Below are 20,072 nucleotides of genomic sequence, written 5' to 3'. Positions count from 1 at the left end.
AGGAGAACTGGAGGTTAGCATGAAAGCCAAGAATTAAGAACCAAAGCAATGTCACTAATATTTGGGAGAAGCTTGAATGGAGACTGTTGGGAGAGTGAGAGCCTGGAAAACCAGAAGTTGTAGTAGTAAAGAGAGGAAGGAGCTGGAGATTTGAATACTGAGATGTTGTTGAAAGTTTAAATTGTCTTGCCTGATCTTTGCTCTTAATTAAAAAACAGGCTTTCCTACGGATCTGGGTGTTATAAGTCTCACATGAAACTAGATAAACTTTACAATTGCTTGGAAATCCTTCTCAAATGAATGTGCCTGGATAATCGTCAATGAAATAGATTAATCAGACTACACTTCACCTCTGCTTTATGATCTCTGTTGATTTTTGAGGGAGGTGCAGAGTGGTGACTGTACAGAGGCCTCCCTAGACCTGGGTTTTATTACTCTCTGCCTCTTTCCTCATCTGTGCTGACCAGTTTCTCCTTTCTGGAGGGAGGGAGGAAGTACCACAGAGATCTTGTGGTTTGTTTGTTGGTATTCCTGTGGGAAGAACATCCTATACCCTGTCTTGTGAGTTCCTAAACATAATCTTCCTGAACTTGGTGCGCAGGAGCATTACTCAGCCCAGCAGCATGTAGGATGCTAATTTTCATCCCAACAAGTTTTTTTCAGACTGCTGATTGAAAGATATTATCATCCTATGTACATCATTGAAGTTACGTAAGCCACAGTTACCAGTGGAGAATGCCAGGTTTTTAATACTCTATGGCTGCTTTCATTGGATTCTCCAGGAAATACAGAAATACTCATTTTTCCTAAATGTCTATGAATTATTTAATATCTTCCTTCATTTGTTCCCTGTTTTCTAAAATGTATTCTAATTCCCTGTTATTAGGAATGGGATGGCTGCTACTTCCAGCAAAACAGTAAACTCATCTTTTCTCATTACAAATAAGAGAAACTTCTCCCACTGAGACTGACACAGTTTTCATATGAGGGGAAACAAGGTTGCTGTCAATGGAAAATATGACCTTCTCCTTCTAGCTGCTTCTGTAGGATGGGCAGGGAGAGTAAAATGTGAATGAAGAAGGCCAGGACAGAGTCGATGGTCAGGGCTATGTTAACACATAGGACAAAACATAGGGGTATTCAGAAGAGCGTGGTGAGCAAGATGGAGGTCAACAGAGAGAGGACTATGTGGGTAGAAGTCAGGTTGTGAGTAGTGCAAAGAAATATAAGAGGAACTGCAAGTGCAGGGCAACGTCATTGTCATGAGATTGATGGGAAAGGAAAGAAAATGCAAGGTGCAACAGGACATCTGAGTAAGACTGAAGCAACCTTCAGAAGCTGGAAAGGAGTGGGAAGGTGCTTACACCTATCCTTTTTGAACAGCAGGTAGAAGAACCTGACTGCATGTGTATTCACAGCTAAGTTGAATTGCAAGCTTCATGGACACACTTGAATTCAGCCTTCCTGGGATGGAGAATAAAAATCAGGAGAGAGGTGAAAAAGCAACTGTATTTAGAGGGTGTTGTGATAACTACATTATTTATTTTTTTGTCATGTGGTCCATGTTTTGAGTATCTGCAGTTACAATACTGAAGTGTAGTCTTTGATAAGTACATAGCAGTGGAGAATGAAAGCTACCCAATCTTTTTGTCTGTCTCAGTGCATTTTTTTTTTTTTCTCTTCTTTAATACCTCAGTAGTTTAAACTCATTTATGCTATAATCCCAATAGTAAATGGTAGGGAGAAAATGTCCTGTTCCCCTCCAGCTGCCAGCCCTGTGGAGTCAGAGGAAATACTCTGGGCATGCAGTCCTGATCCAGCTAAGCTCATGAGGAACGGCCTTTTTGTGTAACCGGTGTGTTATAGTGGTGCTGACATGTCTACAAAGAGAAAAAGAAAGGAATAAATCCAGCACTACCCAACCAGTAAGGCTCAGCACAATTTAAGCAAAAGGAGGATTTCTGGGAACTTGTTCAGGACTCTGCTGTTACTTCATTTTGTTTCTTGCTGGTGGACAAAGGACTGATTGTTCACTGTGGTCTCATCCTGCTCTTGCTGTAGTCACTGGCAAAATTCCTCGCAACCTCAAAGGACACAAGATAAGACTTGTGAACCTGCTATCTTTTCCTTTCTCCATCTGTTTTCCCACCTGTGTTTACACAGTCTTTCCTTCATTCAGCAACCCAGACGTCTGTTCCAGGAAATTATAACCCTTTTTTTCTGTATTTGATACTGTATTAGAGCTGAAGGAATGCTGATATTGCTAGGGAAATCCAAACCGAGTGAGTAGGAAGTGTAGGTATATTTTTCTGAATTAGGTCTTAGGCCCCATGGAGGTTTCATTGTGTTTGCAGTTGGAGGGAGTTTCCTAGTTCCAGTAGATAAGTGTGCAATAATTCATGGTGCCTGTTTTGTGATGTGTCCATTGCAGTTCCCCCTCACAGTGTACTTTCTGCTTTATTCCCACATTGAGAATCCCAGTGGAATCACACCACTGGGAGTCATTCAATAAATCAATTTGTAGAATAACTGAAACTAATGTTGCTTAAAAATAATTTTTTCCATGAGTTTCCAGGTATGTTGAACATGAAGAAGTGCATGTGAATTTTTAAAACTCTTTTTATGATATGAGAGTTGCTGAGTGTGAATATGAATAAGAAAATGTAATAGTCTACATCCTACATTGTAATAAGAGGCAAATACATGTTTTATTTTACTTATTCAAATGCAGATATCACTAGCTGTGCTGAATATCATCATTCACACATAAATCAGATTCTTATCCCCATCTTCCCCAAATATGTCCCAGAGACATACTATGACATCTTTTCTTTTTTGGTTTATTTTTTTAATAACATGTAGTTCATGGAATAATTTAGATTTTTAAATGTTTTATTTTGCTTAAATTATATAGTACAGCTTTAAAAGTTATCCTTCCACACTTGAAATTCTAATAAATTGTATTTTACATTTGCTTCAGCTTGTAGAAGGCCAATTAGACAGAACTTCTTTGACCTACCTATTATTTATGGAGCTTTTCCCCATTTTGGAACAGCAGCTGTCAGTTTCTTTTAGACCAGTGCAGTGGAAAATAATACCATGGAAATGTTGAGTCACTTTAAATTATATTTTGCCACTTTTTTTTTTCCTGGGTACACTCTAGGTACTTCCTTTTGAGAGACTACTTTTAAAGATTTGCACTGTAATACTTACTATAAACAGAGAAAGATCTGTTAAAGAGTATGGCCACTAACTGCTTTACACATGGACAATGATATGATATACAGTTTTACATTTTGAAAAAAAATACTGCATGAGACTACTCCTTATTCAAGGTAGTGGTGAATTAAGTCTCTCAGTATTCATACTCCAATCAAAATAATTAATTATAAGTAGCCTCCCTGAGGTGTGAGTGTTCACATTCTTAATGGCAAGTACACAGTTAAGTGCTTCAGGGGAGGATGATCTCCAGACCTCCATACCAACTCATTCTTAAAATGCTTTTCAGGTGGACAGTATAGAACATTTTTCTAAAAGTATTGTCTGCAAGAGATCCCAAAAATGAAATGTCTTTTTGGCACAAACTAGTCTGCCATTTTGAGGACACATTTCCTCATGATATAGCATAATTTCTTGTTCTGCATTATGTTGTTTTTTTGACACCATATTTTATACAGCAAATATTATGCAATCAGAAGAACTGCTTGCTGTTCAGACAGACTATTATTTTTTAAAGTCCAAGCGACTTTTTGAGAAATAGAATGAAAATAACTCTGATGCTAAAAGAGAGATAGAATTTGGTTTGGTTTTAGGAGGTTTATTAATTAGCAAAGGTAAATATAAATTTAACAATACTAGTAATAATGCTAGTAATAATTCTCGCTATCTAAATAAGATAGTTTTCAAACCAAATTATAATTCTAATTCTGTGAATTCATGAACAGTATACATTTTTAATTTAGACTTTATAAATAAAAGAACTAGACATGAGCAAAATACCACATCAACATAGCTTGGAAATCTGAGGTGGCCAACACAGATAAGCCAGAAGATGATCTTGCAAGTACCTTCAATTTTGCACAGTAGAATTTAAACTAAATATTTGAGTTTAGATTAAATATTTAATCTGAATATTTAATTCAGGACTGGCAGTCTCTGATCATTTGTTTAATAATTTAATAGAAAAAAGTGAAGTGCAATAGATTTACAGTCCACTTAAATTCAAGTTCAATAGTTTAATTTGTAACTGTTATTGTTTGCCAAACTCAAGATGACAAGAGCATAACACTGAAGACATAAGGAACAAAGTGGCTTTTTTCAACAGGGAATAAGCATCCATCTGAACAAAAGTAGGCACAAATGAATTACATAAAATCACTTTCAGCCTTTGACCCAGCCAGTATGAGAGCTAAATTTCTACTTAGGCACATTATTTTAGAAGTAAGCTTAATTATTATTTTTGTAAAATAAAATATCAGTCAAATTATGGGCTTTTACAAGGTAATAGACTACCTTACTATCCCTTGGTAGAAAGAACACTTCATTAAAGTAGAATATATGGATGCTTCATAATAAATAGGACTGAAGATAAAATAAGGACTTGTGGTTTTATTTTATATAATGGTCCTAGGCTTCTGTTCTGTCAAACAGAGCTTTCTCAGAATAATTTGATTTAACAATAGAAAATAGTCAGGATGTAAGGAATGTTACTGGCCTCTGTTTGCTCTAGTCATAAAAACTTGGCCACAGCTATTTTCAGTACCTTCAGATAGGAAAAAGAAAAGACAGGTCAGGATGGAACATAAAATGTTTCTGGTCATATAAGATGCCACTTTTTATAAAGGCAATTGTATTCTGGCCATGTATATTTGGCTCTCTTTCTTGATGTAAAAGTAATTATGACTAACAACTTTTCTGAAAATAATTCAATTATACTGTCAATATGTATTAAGTATATTACATTAAAATATGTTTAATAGTGTATTAACATTAACTTTACAAGAAATACAAGGACTCAAAAGCATCCAGTTATGTATCAGTCTTGTCAAAAATTACAAAAGTCATTAGAGAATGACTAAAATGTATTGGCTTATTGCATCCAGATATGCCTTGAAAATTAATATATGCTCAAAATATTATTTTCCTTATCAATATTTACTAATATCACAGCAGATAATATTTTAAAGGATCTGCCAAGTTGTTTTAATGAATTTGACATAGAAATAATAAGAGGCCTGCTCTGAGTAAGTCTCAAAACATCCAAATTATCACACTGTTTTTCTCAGAGCTGCTATAAAGTAGTGTATTAAGCTTTATTCAAGGAAATGGACTTAAAAGAACAAGAGTTGTTTCAACAAGCAGGCTTCTCGTAGGTAGGCAGCATAAAAGACAAATTTGGGACAAAGTAAAGAAAGGATCATGCTTTTAGGCTTGAGGACAAACCCTAAATAAATACGAAACATATTTTAATATATGTAGTCCTCTATAAATCCTATCAAAGTTTAGCTCAATGAATGTTAGGCAATTCTTTTAATACGAATAAGGTTTTCCCAGGAAATTTGTGCTGTCTCCAATGAAATAAATGTACCTCTCTGCCAATTAGAAATACTGTTAGGAAAAAAAAAAGACTAGAACCTCTTTAATTAGACCACTTACTGTACCAAATATTTGACATATATGCACAAAGGTTAAGCAAATTAAGGCTTGGGAGGGAGACCTCTAGGGAGGAGAGTAAAAAAAGAAATATAGCAAAAGAACTAATCAACTTTCAACTGTATTTTAGCTCAGGAAGATGGTTATAAAATGCCCATCATGGATACCTGTCTCCAGCTGCTTCTAAGCTGTCTGTCTTGAATGTTGATTCTTGTCTCAGACTAGCTTTGGAAACAAACCCTCCTTCTTCCAAATGTGGGGATTGTGTCCCAAGGATAACATTCTGGATAAAAGGGACTGGTAAAATAATGTTTGTGAGGGTGCTCATATCCCTTATTATCTACTTCTTTTTCCTACTGACCATTTCTTTCCTCAAGAAGACTAAAACCCCTATTATTGCTATTGTCTATTGCACCTTGCTATTATGTCATCCTCAAACATAAAAGCAAGCACTCTTTTCAGTTATCTTCCCCTCTTCACATATATGGCATGATAAATATGGGAAATCTTCATGATGGTGAAATTATCTCAGCTGGTAAAGGTGCTGGCAAGCAGGGATAGATATTTGCAAACAGGAATAATGTTCCTAACTTGCAATGAGGGGAAAATTCCACAAGTCAGGAAGCATGAGTCTCTAGCTTACTGAATGAAATATATTTTTGTATTTTAATTGCTATATTAGTAGAGGTTTAATGAATCTTTTTGTAATCTTTTTCTGTTTAAAACATTGACAATTTCAACCTTGCTGGTTAGGGCACAGTTTCTGTTTCTTCTATTTGTTCTGCAAAATAAAATAAAATAAAATAAAATAAAATAAAATAAAATAAAATAAAATAAAATAAAATAAAATAAAATAAAATAAAATAAAATAAAATAAAATAAAATAAAATACAATGAACATGCTGAGAGCTCATGTGTCAGAGTCTTCAGAGCCCGAAATTTCAAATTACTACAAATAGACAATAAAAATGTGAAATTAACTAACCTGTTGGGGTTTTTGTTTGTTTTAATAAGATGACTAGATAAGGGCAATACCTATCACAAATAGATAAATTTAAATTAGGTTTAGGTAAATAGTTCAAGAAGTGTCAGGAGACTCAAACTGAGACATTAAGGAAGTTGTTCTGGACCCTTAAATGTAATTGGCCATTTTCATTCCCCTTCAAAGCAGTAACTACTCAGCAGTGTATCCAGGCCTCCTTCATGAACCCTCTCCCTGGTTGATGAACGCAGATATTTGAAAGCAACTATACAGACAATTGTTGTTGGCATTTTTTAAATTAAGAGGTCATGCAGGCAGTGTCTGCTATTGCTCACTCTGGCAGACTCACTGACTTGTCTGCAATTCTGTATCTAGTGTATATAAGGTGGGAAAAGGAGTAGTATTTGCGCAGCTTTCTTTTGGACATTCCAGATTACAAACCTGGCTATAAAAGACAGTAATTGTCTCAGTTTTCCTTCCTCCTTAAGTTCTCTCCTTTGCTGCAGGAATGTTCCTGTTGAGCAGTGACTGTATTTTAAAGTTTCTTAACTATAGGACTGAATTCAGAGTTAGATGTTATCTGAGTCTTTTCATTTCCATCCACTCCATAGATCTGGCCTTTCAGGGTATCACTTCATTTTTTTTCCTCCACAGTCATGACTAAAGTCAATGCAAATACTGTTTTGCAAAACAACTACAAAACAAGATCTGCACAGCTATGTGGCATATCATTTAAGTTGGTTTTGGTTTTTTTTTTTAGAAAATGCAATACTGAAACTCATTTAATTGGTGTAACCTACATTTTGACTAATTCTAAGAGCTGGTGGTAGTCATTTTAGTATCTATAACAGAAAGCAGCATATTCCTGGGTTTTCAATATTGTGCACTAGTGATAATATTTTGAAAGATAAAAAGAATACATTAAAAAGTTATAAAAATTAGATATATGCATTTTATGTTTTCCAGAGTTTAATAAAGAAAAAGGAAACAGAAATGCAGATGTTCATTAATCACATTTTTATCATATGAATCAACTTCTCCCTGTTTTCTGTATTAAAGATGGTTAAGTCAACATGGAACTGGGAAATTGCTCCATTTCTGAAAGAATGGGGTGTCAAGAAGCTTACTGATATTTCTTTTAAATTTCTTGAAGTTTATATAGTCCTTTCCTAAAGAAAAAAAAAAAATCACATTACCTGTTGTAAAGTTGGGAGCAGAGTGCTTTGAGCTGAAGGTCCCTTCCTGTGACTGGCACACTAAGAAAGTGCCCATTAGCTAGCTCCTGGTCAGTGGACGCCTTCAGTAGCTTGAAGGAAATCAAGAACCATTGATCTTTGCACCATGCCAAAGAGTTGTTGTTATCACAGAATCACAGAATGGCAGGGGTTGGAAGGGACCTCTGGAGATCATCTCATCCAACCCCCCTGCTTGAGCAGGCACACCCAGAGCAGGGGGCACAGGGACGCGTCCAGGCGGGTTTTGAATGTTTCCAGGGAAGGGACTCCACAGCCTCCCTGGGCAGCCTGTGCCACTGCTCTGGCACCCTCACGGGAAAGGAGTTTTTTCTCGTGTTTAGGTGGAACTTCCTGTGTTCTAACTTGAGCCCATTGCCCCTGGTCCTGTCGTTGGGCACCACTGAAAAGTCTCTGGCTCCATCTTCTTGACACCCACCCTTTAGATATTTATAGGTATTGATGAAATCCCCCCTCAATCTTCTCTTCTCCAGGCTGAACAAAGCCAAGTCTCTCAGCCTTTCCTCATAAGAGAGATGCTCCAGTCCCTTGATCATCCTGGTAGCTCTGCACTGGACTTGCTCAAGGAGTTCCCTGTTTTTCTTGAACTGGGGAGATCAGAACTGGACACAGCACTCCAAATGTGGTCTCATTAGGGCAGAAGAGTTATGTTAGAAAAGACTAATAACCTAAATATAGTAGTTCTGGGAAACTTGCTCTGAAGATTTACAAGATGGGTGGATGGAAAGAGCTTTTGTACATCTAAGTTTTGTCTGTAATAGTTTAGTAACTCATTGTTCTCAGTAAAATAAACAATATTCTAACCACTGTCCCATTCTCATAAAACATTCCCAAATATGTTAAACCAACAGTCCCAAACCTTTGAATTTCTTTGATTTTCCATCTTTCTTCTGCTGCTGAAAGTAACCAGATGGTCTGAATAGCTGCTTTCCCATTTGCATGGCAGTGTATATGCCTGCTACAAGATGAAACAAGTTTCATGCAGAGGAACTGAAGCAATAGTCAGCTGTGCTCAGCTGGAAGGACGTTTCATTAGATCCTGTAATGTTAAATCTGACAGATGATGGAAAACCTGTTATAGCTTTGGAAGGGGACAGAGCACTTAATAAACTGCTGTAGTTCAGAATTGCGTAGAAACCACTAATATTTTTACTTGATTTTAACACGGAGAGCACTATATGGCTAAAATACTAGTTTGTTGATTTATTCATTACTACACAAAATTAATTCCTTCATGTAATGAATTGAACTTTTTATTTAATTCTGGTCTTGCAAAACAAAGCTGTGCATATGGCAATAATTAATTTTCCACATATTAGTAAGTTGAGAAATATGTTCCATGGAGACAGGACCAGTTTTGTGTCCTTAAATGAAAAAGCTTAGTACTGTACTCATAACTGTTTTCTTTATCAACACAGTTATCTGTTGCTGGACACATTTGTCTGCAAGGAAACTTTAGATTGTTATTTTTATTTTTGAAGTTTTTCAACCCCTAGTTGGATGTTAATGTGACATAGAAAGTTGAGTAATTACATCCAAAGTATAATTTATATGGAAAATGAACTGAGACTTATGGATGGATGCCACACTGTCAGATAAAGTGTACGGTCTTCCGAAGTAAAACAGGGTTTTCCTAGTTCTATATAGTGGAAACAAGAAATTATTGCTAGGGCAGCCAATCCATGTACCCTTCTAGAAAAGACTAAGAAGGCAATGTAACATCACAAATTATGCTAGAGGTGAACCGCTCCCACATCCCTAGCAGTTATTTTCTTGAGAAAAAAAAATTTAGGAATCACATAGCAACAGGGGAGGAGGAAATTTATCACCTACAGTGGCATATTGATGCAGTCCACAAGAACAATGAACCTGATCTCATTTGGAACCAAAACGGTGGCCTTTACAAATGGCCTACTAATACTAATTCTTTAAAGGTCATCCTACGGGTTGTGTCAATCACCTTAACTCATTCATGTTTTCCTGAAATCAGTCTTTCCTTGGTGCCGTCTTTCAAGTAAGTAGAATTTCCTACCCACAGTGTTCTGTCACACTAATGCAATAATAAAATACAATCTACACATCCCCTCTTTTACAAGGTACAGATATAGCCAGGCTTCTTTAGAAAGTCATGGTATTCCAAAACTGAACCTGATGCTCTTGCTGAAATACTGCCATAGAATCATAGAATCAGAGTCATTTAGGTTGGAAAAGATCTTTAAGATCATCAAGTCCAACCGTTACCCTGGCACTGCCAAGTCCACCACTAAACAGTGTCCTATGTATGTGTGCAACTGATATATTGGTAATCAGTTTTTATTGTTATAATTATAACCTTGAGGACAGGCTTAGCTTTAAACTTTCATTGTTGTTCTTTCTAGCCAATGTCATGACAGCAAGAAAGTACGTTGCATTTGAGCCCTTTCCCATGTTCTTTTGAGAGCTGCATTTTTCTGTGGGAATGGTCTGATGCTAGCAGAACACAAATTGTGATTTTCACAGACAAATTAATTGCATTTCTATTAAATATGGACTCTAAGAACAAATCAATGTGAATGTTTTTAGCATCATTTAGTGCTTTCAAATAGTCATTTTTGATTAGTGCAGCAATTGACATTTGTTTCAGAATGTTCTAGGGAACAGTTGTCCAAAGTGGTTAAATAATTAAAGTAAAACTTACATTAGCAATTTGAATTACAGGATCATTGTAGTCTAATACATAATTATTAGTTGGAATTGAAGACATTCTTTTGTTTGAAAAGGAAAGATATATGTATTTGACACTTTGAAAGTGTCAGCATGAAGGCAATGCACCATGCCAACTGCAGATGGGAATACTAGTGAGTAATATGCTGCCGCCACTTCCTTTTTATGCTATAGAAAGCATTGTTTGTCCAGGCTGTTTGAAAATAGTCTGCGCCCGTTGTGTTTCACTGCGCACTCCTGTGCTATTGTTTGTATTTCATAGTCAGTTTAAATCAGTTGAACATCAAGGAGAACATGGTTGCTGAGGGCACCTGGTGTACTTGATGCCACTAAGACTCATTTTAAATATATCGTTAATATTTTCATTGCTTTGTTGTCTTAATGAAATCTATTGTTTATTTATTTGTAAAAAAAAAATTACTTTGATTTATTTAAAAGAACACAAGTGTTTGATGGGAACACATTTTGACATTCTGTGTTCTTCCTTTCTGGTCCAAGTAAATGAGATTTAATATGTTAGGTCGTCTTATGCTTGAGAGTTTGTTCCAAACAAATAGCTAACAGACAAAGTGAACTTAAATGCAGAACACACACAATTAACAAGCACATTAGTCTTGTGGCCAGATGATATTGGTACGCATAACAAAGCAATATAGATGATGTATCACTGAATACAGTACAACTCTAATCAGTCAAGAAACATTGCTGGAAATGCATTACAAGGGTATTCATCACAGGGTACTTTTTCTGTCAGAAGACTGGAGTTCATCTTTTGAATGAAACCATTCAACTGGAGCTGAGAAGATGAAGCTTTTCCTGCTTCCTGAGCAGGCAGGCTCCACATGGCACTCCCTGATCAGTTTTGAGGAATCGAGACATTTGTCATACTTTTCCTGACCCATCCTTCATTATGCTGTCGAACTTGAAGACTTGGTTATGGTTATTAAGAGCCTTACAAAAAAGTGTTCTTCAATCAGAAGTTGTGGGCTGCCATGGTTTGCAGAATACAGTGTATAGTTTTCAGTGATTCTTTCCATTACCCTCACTTGATAAAAATAATGGAAGATGAAAGAAGGGGTAAAAAAAAAATATATTAATAGCAGTAATATGAATTCCATGGTCTCGTTGTCCTGTGATGAAATCTAACATTGTCTCTTATGGTTTCTTCCCATCTTTCTCTTGGAAGTAATCTAAAATACAGTGTTCTAGATTAATAATGATGAAGTGATGACAACAATACTTTCTCAATTTATTTTTTACACTCTGCAGAATGGTTGGGACATAGTCAATATTTGTTTTGTTTTGGGCATGCAATGTTTTTTAAACTCAAGTACTTTTATTTGTTACATGTAACAGAAGACACCCCCTTATGTCTCTAGTATCATTTGCAGCAATTTTAAATGAAGAAAGCTGAAAATGAAGAGGTGACCATGAGTCACACAGATTTTCCAACCAGTTCAGTTCCCTCTAAATTCAACCATGTATTGTAAAACTTTATTCTGTGTGAGATCTAAAGAATATCTTATGAAATGGAGAAGGTATTCACTGCATTTAACCGCTCCCTTTGGGCAAAATGTCCCTCTCACTCTTGTAACTAAAATGCAGTGGGTTCAATCAAAGGAGAAGGGGTCAGGGTGAGCCAGGGGATAGAAGAGGAAAGGAGTGACTTCTCTTTGACCTGGCTGGCTCTTTCCAGTAAACTGTCATTATTTCATGGGCATCAAGTTTTGTGAGGAACATTAGGTCAAGACTCTTACAATACCCATTAGTCTCTATAAATTCTCCCCAAAGCTGTTGGGCTTTTAGTACGTTCTGTGCTAGTACTGGTCCCATGTTAATTTACTTTGATTTATCCAATATTATTTAAGCATCTTAGCCCCTAAGCCTTCAGAATTAGGTAGCATTTTAAAGTTCTTCAATAAGAAATATGAGACAAAAAAAATGAAGGTTCTTCACATTCTAGAATAATAAAAAAATTTATTTTGTTAAAGACATAGAAAGAAAGAACTATGCTAGAACTTTATAGATCTGAAATAAAGCCTGCATAATTCTTTATTTTTGTTAATGAAGAATATTTGATTTTCCACACTTGAGAATGATCATTTGCGATAGACGTACAAGCAGGGTAGGAGGCAGTTTCCTAGCTAGTATTTAAATATGAACAAATATGAACTCACTGCTCTGAACTGCTAGAACTGGGTAGGGAAACTATCTCTGACCCTGCCCAAGCCCAAGAATTGACAATATTTCTATATTGTAATTCCCCAGCTTGAAAATGGGACCAACTCAAACACATCTTCTTGCAGCTGACTTTTCAATTGTTTGTATTTTAATATAAATAAATATTCTACCCCATACATTTTGCTGTTACAAGCCTTTGACAGTGACTTTGGCCTTTATCCATTAATGCTCTTCCTGTGGGTTCCAGAATCAGCAGTCACAAGTTTTGGGCTGATTCTTGTGACCCTGCGTATGGCTTTGCTCTCTGTTCCAGAATGAAGAATTCCTGTTGGAGGCACTTGCAAAAAAAGGCTGCTAGACTAATCAAGTGAAGTAAGCAGAGGTTAAAATGCCCGATGAGAAAAAAAAGTCTAAAATCAAAAGTTTACTCTCCAAAAATACCTAGGACATAAACCCCAAGGAAACAGAAGGCATTTTCATACTTGAAGCATTTTTTCTTAGAACAGCTCTTAAATTCAAATATCATTATATCGTATTAAATTAGTGTAGTAAAGGTGAATGAGGAATTGGTCCTCTATGTTAGCTGGATATTTTTAAAAACTTGATAGAATCAGTTGGCTTAATTGAGTCAGCAAGCTGTGTTTGGGAGCTGATGGATCATTTCTTACAACTTGAATGACTGTTTTAAAAAAGCTTGAGAAAAACAGAGTCCACACTGAGAAAACTTATAAGCAGGGCTCTTAAAGGACATTAGTTATTTTTTCAGAATAGCAAAAATAGAATCAAGCACCTTCAGAATTGTCACTGCAACCTTGCATAAACAGCAATAGAGAAATTGCTGCTGAGTGCTGAATTATTACTTTTTAGCCCTGAGTCACTTCCTAGCTTTTAAGTTTCGCATGGTTCACTAACTTCTTTTGTTTTCTGTGTGTGCTGAATTTTTCTCTCCCCAGAGATTTGCCTTTTGACCAAGGGCCGTCGTACTGCCAGTGTACGAGCAGACACGTACTGTCGCCTGTATTCCCTCTCAGTGGACAACTTCAATGAGGTTCTGGAAGAGTACCCTATGATGAGAAGGGCCTTTGAAACGGTGGCAATTGATAGACTTGACAGGATAGGTATTTTTTTTTTCTTATTAGGAATTTTTAAGAATCTTTCTACATTTTCTTTTCCATGACTTGCAGGATAAAATGCCCCGATTAAACCCTTCTTAAATGTTTTGTTTCTGTTACACTGTAGTAAACGTTCTGTTGATCTGTGAATAAGACTTGCGTCCAGACCAGAAATTCTGCAATCTCACTTTTAAATAATAAAAAACTTTGAGTTCTAGAAAGCTTTCATACTCCTCTGAGGATTGTTTTGTATACTTTAATTATTACTAGTATTATTTATTAATCCTGTATATTTCTTTTGCTTACCTCAGCACTTGATAAGGTTTATGCTGTTTCATGAGCAGTAGATGACATTTTTCTACATAAATTGTTTACAGATGACATCTATAATGCTGGGATGATCTGAAGCCTCTCAGCACCCAGAAAACCAATGTTTGTTGAAGTGATTTAATCCTTTGCGGCAGGGCTCTCATTTTCCTCACAACATGGGCCCTACTAGCATTGATGGTTGCACACTGGCGTTACTCAGATCTGCTTGCAATCAGAAAAGCAGGGCAACAATATCCAAGTGAAAGTCAGAAGGATATGACAGATTATCAAAACAGGGTGTGCGAAGTCTGCTGTTGTGTATCCAGACATTCTAGACCTCTCTAATAGGATGTACTAGATAAAATATAAGGTCTTTTGTTGGAAGAATTGCACTCTGACCGTCATTATTGACACTGGTTTTAAAATGGAGCTATGCTTAAAAAATCATTTATCCTGTTTGGTGGTGTTTCCTCAACTTCACAAGCAAACTCTAGTGTAAGGATTTCCTCATATTGCTCTTTCTCAATACAGTTATGTCTGCAGTTTCTTCAAAGTGAACAGAAAAAGACTTGCAGGGCAGTGTCGTTGCACTGTCTCTTCTAAGCTGAAGATGTGATTTGGAAGAAAACATGTTTAATATAGCAAAACTAAAGACATTAAATACAAGTATACAGGCTTCTAATATTTAATAGACCTGTTCTAGTATTTTGCAGACTGTGAGCACTCAGTGCATTAATTTATCTTATCAAGACTTTTCAGACTCTTACAATTTGTCTCTCAAGACTCTGGAAATGTAGTTCAACTCTAAATAATATGTGCTTAAATAATATGAGTAGGAATGTCCAGTCTGCTTTTGGAGCAACAAATCTTTCTGAAGTGCTGTGTTTACGATAAGAAATGTACATAGGACAAAAGATAAAATGTGAATCATTTTATCAAAAAAGGAACAATTGAGTGCAATTGTGTTCCTGTTCATCTGATGACATGGAATAATCTCTACATTTGCAGACACTGAGAGCCATCAAGCAGACATCAGGATGCGAAGTACAGCAGTCTTTATTGTGCAAGCAGGCATCACATTATCCATGAGTTCATATTTAAAAAGATGATTTCTTGCAAGCTAGTGCTCACTGGTTGCTAACGTCTAAAACTTAGTTCCAGGGAGTGTGCTAGATGGCAGGTGTATTTATAAGTTATGTAACAGTCTAGGGGAAATTAGGGGAATGAGGGGGGAAGACATTATACATGCAGAGCCCGATGGCTTCTTCCACCCTGTTGTTCAGGAAATTACCATGGCTACGTTTTCTGAATGGCCGTAGTAATAGCAATACACTACAAGTGAAGAGGCACAGAAAGTCCAGGTGTCTTTGAACGCAGTGGTGTTATGCAAACCTGCCTTGCTGGTGCAGAGAGAGGAGGGGCCGGGTGTGTGCAGAGGCCAGCTGCCGGGGGCTGCCTGCCAGCCTGAGTCGCTCTGGCGGTGCCCAGTGTGGCACAGCCTGCTGCAGTGGGCTCGCCACCAAGCTGTGGCACCTGCTCGCCCCAGCTTTTGTTGAGGCTTTTACAATATATAGCCCTTGGTGGTCGGGGCTGAAATGCAAATTCAGGATGAGGGTCTGCTCCTGCATGTCAGGCTTGCTAACTCTTCTGCCTCTCTGTGAAGGGAAGAAGAACTCAATCCTCCTGCAGAAGTTCCAGAAGGACCTCAACACTGGGGTTTTCAACAACCAGGAGAATGAGATCCTGAAGCAGATCGTGAAGCACGACAGGGAGATGGTGCAGACCATTGCCCCAGTAAGTTTGCAGCAGATGCCTGCCCTGAACTCCAGCACCTCCATCTCATCGTCACGCATCAGGACGCAGTCCCCTCCCGTGTACACTGCCAGCAGCCTGTCCCACGGAAACCTGCACTCCCCCTCGCCCAGCACGCAGACGCCCCAGCAGGCCGTCATCCTCTCGCCCTGCTCCTACACCACCGCTGTCTGCAGCCCTCCCATACAGAGCCCGCTGGCCGGCCGAACTTTCCAGTACGCCTCACCGACGGCCTCGCAGCTCTCCCTCATGCAGCAGCAGCCGCAGGCACCTCAGCAGCCCCCTGGGGCTGCGCAGAAGAACGAGGTCCACAAGAGCACCCAGGCCCTCCACCACACCAACCTGACCCGGGAGGTGCGTCCCCTCTCTGCCTCGCAGCCTTCCCTGCCCCACGAGATCTCCACCCTGATCGCCAGGCCTCACCCCACCGTGGGGGAGTCCCTTGCCTCCCTCCCCCAGCCGGCCCCCAGCCCCAGCGTGCCCCCAGCTGGCCGGGCCACCATCCCCCAGCGGGTCTCACTGTTCCGACAGATGTCCTCGGGAGCCATCCCTCCGAACCGGGGGGCCCCGCCGCCCACAGCTCCCCTGCAAAGGGATTCTTCCACAGTCTTAAGCACAGAGCCCGAGGGAGAAAAACCACGGTTCGCGTCAAACTTATGAGCCCTAGTGACTGTGAGCAACAGACTTGTAACTAACTGAGCACCGTCCCCGGGACTGTTTTGGTCTGTTTCCTAATGTACCCCAGCAGTCTACTATGAGAAAAATATTTTAGACAGCTTTGCCCTACGTAACGAATGTAAAAATTATATATATATAAAAATATATATATATAAAAAAAAAGAATTAAAAAAACTTGTTTGAATTCATGTCTTCCTTTCTTGCAACCATTAAAGAAGTCTAAATTCAGCTGTAATATTACTTATTTTCAGCGTGTCAACTTTAAAATCAGTCTAACAGATTTCTCTGTTTATGAGGTTTGCTATTTTCATGGGAAAATTGTCAACACAATAATAAACTTAGGAGTATATTAAAAAAAAAAAAAAGAGAAATATCAATCTAACACATAGCACTGACCAAGTGATATTCTGAAACCTTTATTTCATTTATTGCATACATGTTGTTAATGTCTCGTGAAGAATTCAGTTGTTATTTCCCATTGCATTTCATCTGTTAGTACTTCTCATTGGTAATTAGATTGGAAAAGAAAAAATTTGCAAACACCTGCAGTCAAAAGGCTGGCAGTAGCACTCCTCTGGATAGGTTGTAACCGTGCAACATGTCAGCCCTTCTGTTGTTTCAGAAAACTGGGTGGACTTCGATCTTCACCATGCTAAAGACTTTTACAAAGACTATAAGTATTGCCATTGTAAATAACTTTTTAGACCCAAACAAAAATAGCTGCTGTGTGGTAAACCATTGCAAGGTCTTTGTTTAGGAATTTAGGTTCCGCTCTTCACTTCAAAATTTACAGTTTTAAAATTTGTTAAAGCTAAAAGTGCAACACAACTGTTAAATTGTAATGCAATGGCTTAAAACCTACAATGTTACTTTTACATGCGATGTTTTATGCAAAATTGTACGCTTGATCCTGCAAACTACTTGTACTTCACCAATACTGTCATTTTTCTTCTCCTTGCCCTCAATAGCATATAGCATCTGAGAATATTCCATGCATGCTTTGGGGAAAAAAAAAAAAAAAAGATGATAAAAATAGGTTCAGTCAGCTATTGTAGGAAAAGGCTTTACGGTATCTTAGAAAATAATAACCATTCATTAACTGTGTCTACCTTAAAATTCCTATAATGCTGACTTTGAATCTCTGGTTTAAGTCTAGAAGTGAGGTTTTTCATTTAAAGGATTATTTGTAAACCACAGCTTGGTTTAGGCTTTCAGGTGCTTTCTGTGTCTTCACTGTAGTTTTGTAGTTGACTGTGGTGTTAATTTACAAAAATAAATATAATATAGCATCAAGTCTGTCTGGAAATGCACGATTTGCTCTGTGTATATTGTAATTAAATGGATAGTATATCCTAAGGCATGTAGTGTCAAACATAGCCCATAGGTACGAGGTTTATTATTTTTTATGTCTTCAAAACAGAAAGGAAATGGTGACAGAAAGCAGGGTTAGAGCATACTGTTTTGTGAACGTTTTGTTTTGTTTGCTCAAACCTTCACATTATCTTATCCACAAAAAAAAAGTTATTTCGTAATCATTTGTGCCTGACTGTCACATTAAATAGAGATTGAAACTAAATGTGTCATAATTTAACTCACTGAAAAATCAGCATTATGGATATGATACAAGCATATATTCTGTTCCTTAAAACCCAGCTGACTCATGTTAAGGAAGTGAATGCAAAGGATTCTTTTTCTTCCTAATAATGCTGAGTTTAATGATGCATGGAAAAATTAAAGCACATCACAAACTACGTAATGCAGTGAATCCAGATGTACTTGAGAGCCAAGTAAATATTCTAAAGCTAACAGAGCTTGAACCCGTGCTGCCTGTTATGCCTTTTACTAAAGTGGTATATCAAATAAAATTTTTAAAAAATCTTCCTGTTTTTGCTGACTCCCACTCACCGGTAAAAATCAATGTAATTAACTCATTAACGTGCTGCAGCCATTAATTTAAGTGGCCCAGAGTAGTATACGGGGAAGTGATTGTTTAAAAGTGTTTGGAACATTATGGATACGCTGCAAGACCATTTATCAGTACAATACCCCTTATATTATTTTAATAATAACAAATTCTGTCAGTTAATTAAGATCATATACTGATCTTTCAAACTGTTTAAGGTTTACATTTGATAGGAGAAATGGGGTTAGTAGCAAAATATTTTTATATATATTTTTATTTTATTTTAAGCACTATGAAGAAATATTAATTCACATGGTCTTTCAGTGAAACCATAAATAATTTTTAATGACTTTGTAATAGAGTGGACAATATCTAGGATTTGTATGTTAATTTAAAAAAAAATGGTACAGGGTATAAAATTATATACGTATATATATATGTATGTATGAATGTATATATACTTAGATTAAGAAACAAATGACTCACATTCCTGTAATATAAAGGTCCATTGCTAGTTTCAGAACTGACCTGTTTTCTCTGTACATACGTAAGCCCATAAATATGAAATCTCACATCTGTACAGGATGAAATGTATTAATGAAAAAGGTTGGATCTTACTGCTGCTTGGGGAGACTATAGATCTCATTCTTACAATAACTGTATGATCAGGGATGAGTTAGATTTTTTCTTTTGTCTTTGCTCAAAGCCATAAATAAATATATATAAAAGATTATTAATAAATTGAAGAAAATATATAAAAAATAAAGTCATGACTTTTTTTTTGTTCCAGTATCTTTATAACTGAGCAAGTTTTGCTTTATCATCAAAGAAGAACTGTTTGCTTTTCTCCTTTCTTTGTTCTGAGCCCCAGAATTGATATACACTAAATATGGGGAGGTGGGGAAAAAACTGCCTGAGTAATTATGTGCACTGTAGGAAAAAGAGGGCTTAGAAATTCAAGGAAACTACCTGATTTACTCAAACAATTCATAAGCTATATTTCCTCAGTAGATTTTCCCCACAAAACTCTCATTTAAGCCATTACCATGAACCTGTAATATTTGTTGAGTACAAGTACATGAAACTGAAGTTGTCTTATATATGAAATTTTAAATATCCTGGGGGAGAATCCAAAGTAGCTGTTAGTAACTTAAGGAAACTAGTCTATCATCTTTTCACTTTGTGTGCCAGTCTCAGATGATGTACCTCTGAACTTGTATATAATAGTTGAGATTTCAAGGGAACATTGATGTGGAAGTAGTGTCCATTAATTATATTTTAAGTCATTGGAAATGAAAAAGCATAGTCCACTCAAAACAATAATAGAAATTCTTTCTTTTTTTTTTTGCATTAGTTTCAGTAGGATCAACAAAATCTTAGATTGATGAACTGTCATTTTAAGCAAGCATGAGTAGCTGTATTTTCAAATTGCAGCCTAGGGTGTATTATGAATTCTTTTCAGTGTTTTTTTTTTTAATTTATTATTT

At 37.0% G+C, this 20,072-nt stretch overlaps 1 protein-coding gene across 1 annotated transcript in view; it reads left to right on the top strand.

Moving 5' to 3' along the window:
* HCN1 (hyperpolarization activated cyclic nucleotide gated potassium channel 1) overlaps nucleotides 1-19,377 on the top strand; it is a 202,580-nt gene extending 183,203 nt beyond the window's left edge. Inside the window, exons 7-8 of the mRNA XM_064438625.1 lie at nucleotides 13,725-13,889; nucleotides 15,856-19,377. Coding sequence (XP_064294695.1) covers nucleotides 13,725-13,889; nucleotides 15,856-16,664 — 974 coding nt within the window. The 3' untranslated portion in view covers nucleotides 16,665-19,377. The remainder of the gene's footprint in view (nucleotides 1-13,724; nucleotides 13,890-15,855) is intronic.
* Nucleotides 19,378-20,072: the final 695 nt, after the last annotated feature.

Source organism: Phalacrocorax carbo, chromosome Z (genome assembly GCF_963921805.1).
Source record: "Phalacrocorax carbo chromosome Z, bPhaCar2.1, whole genome shotgun sequence".
Classification (NCBI taxonomy): Eukaryota; Metazoa; Chordata; class Aves; order Suliformes; family Phalacrocoracidae; genus Phalacrocorax; species Phalacrocorax carbo.
This window is presented reverse-complemented; position numbering and strand designations above follow the sequence as displayed.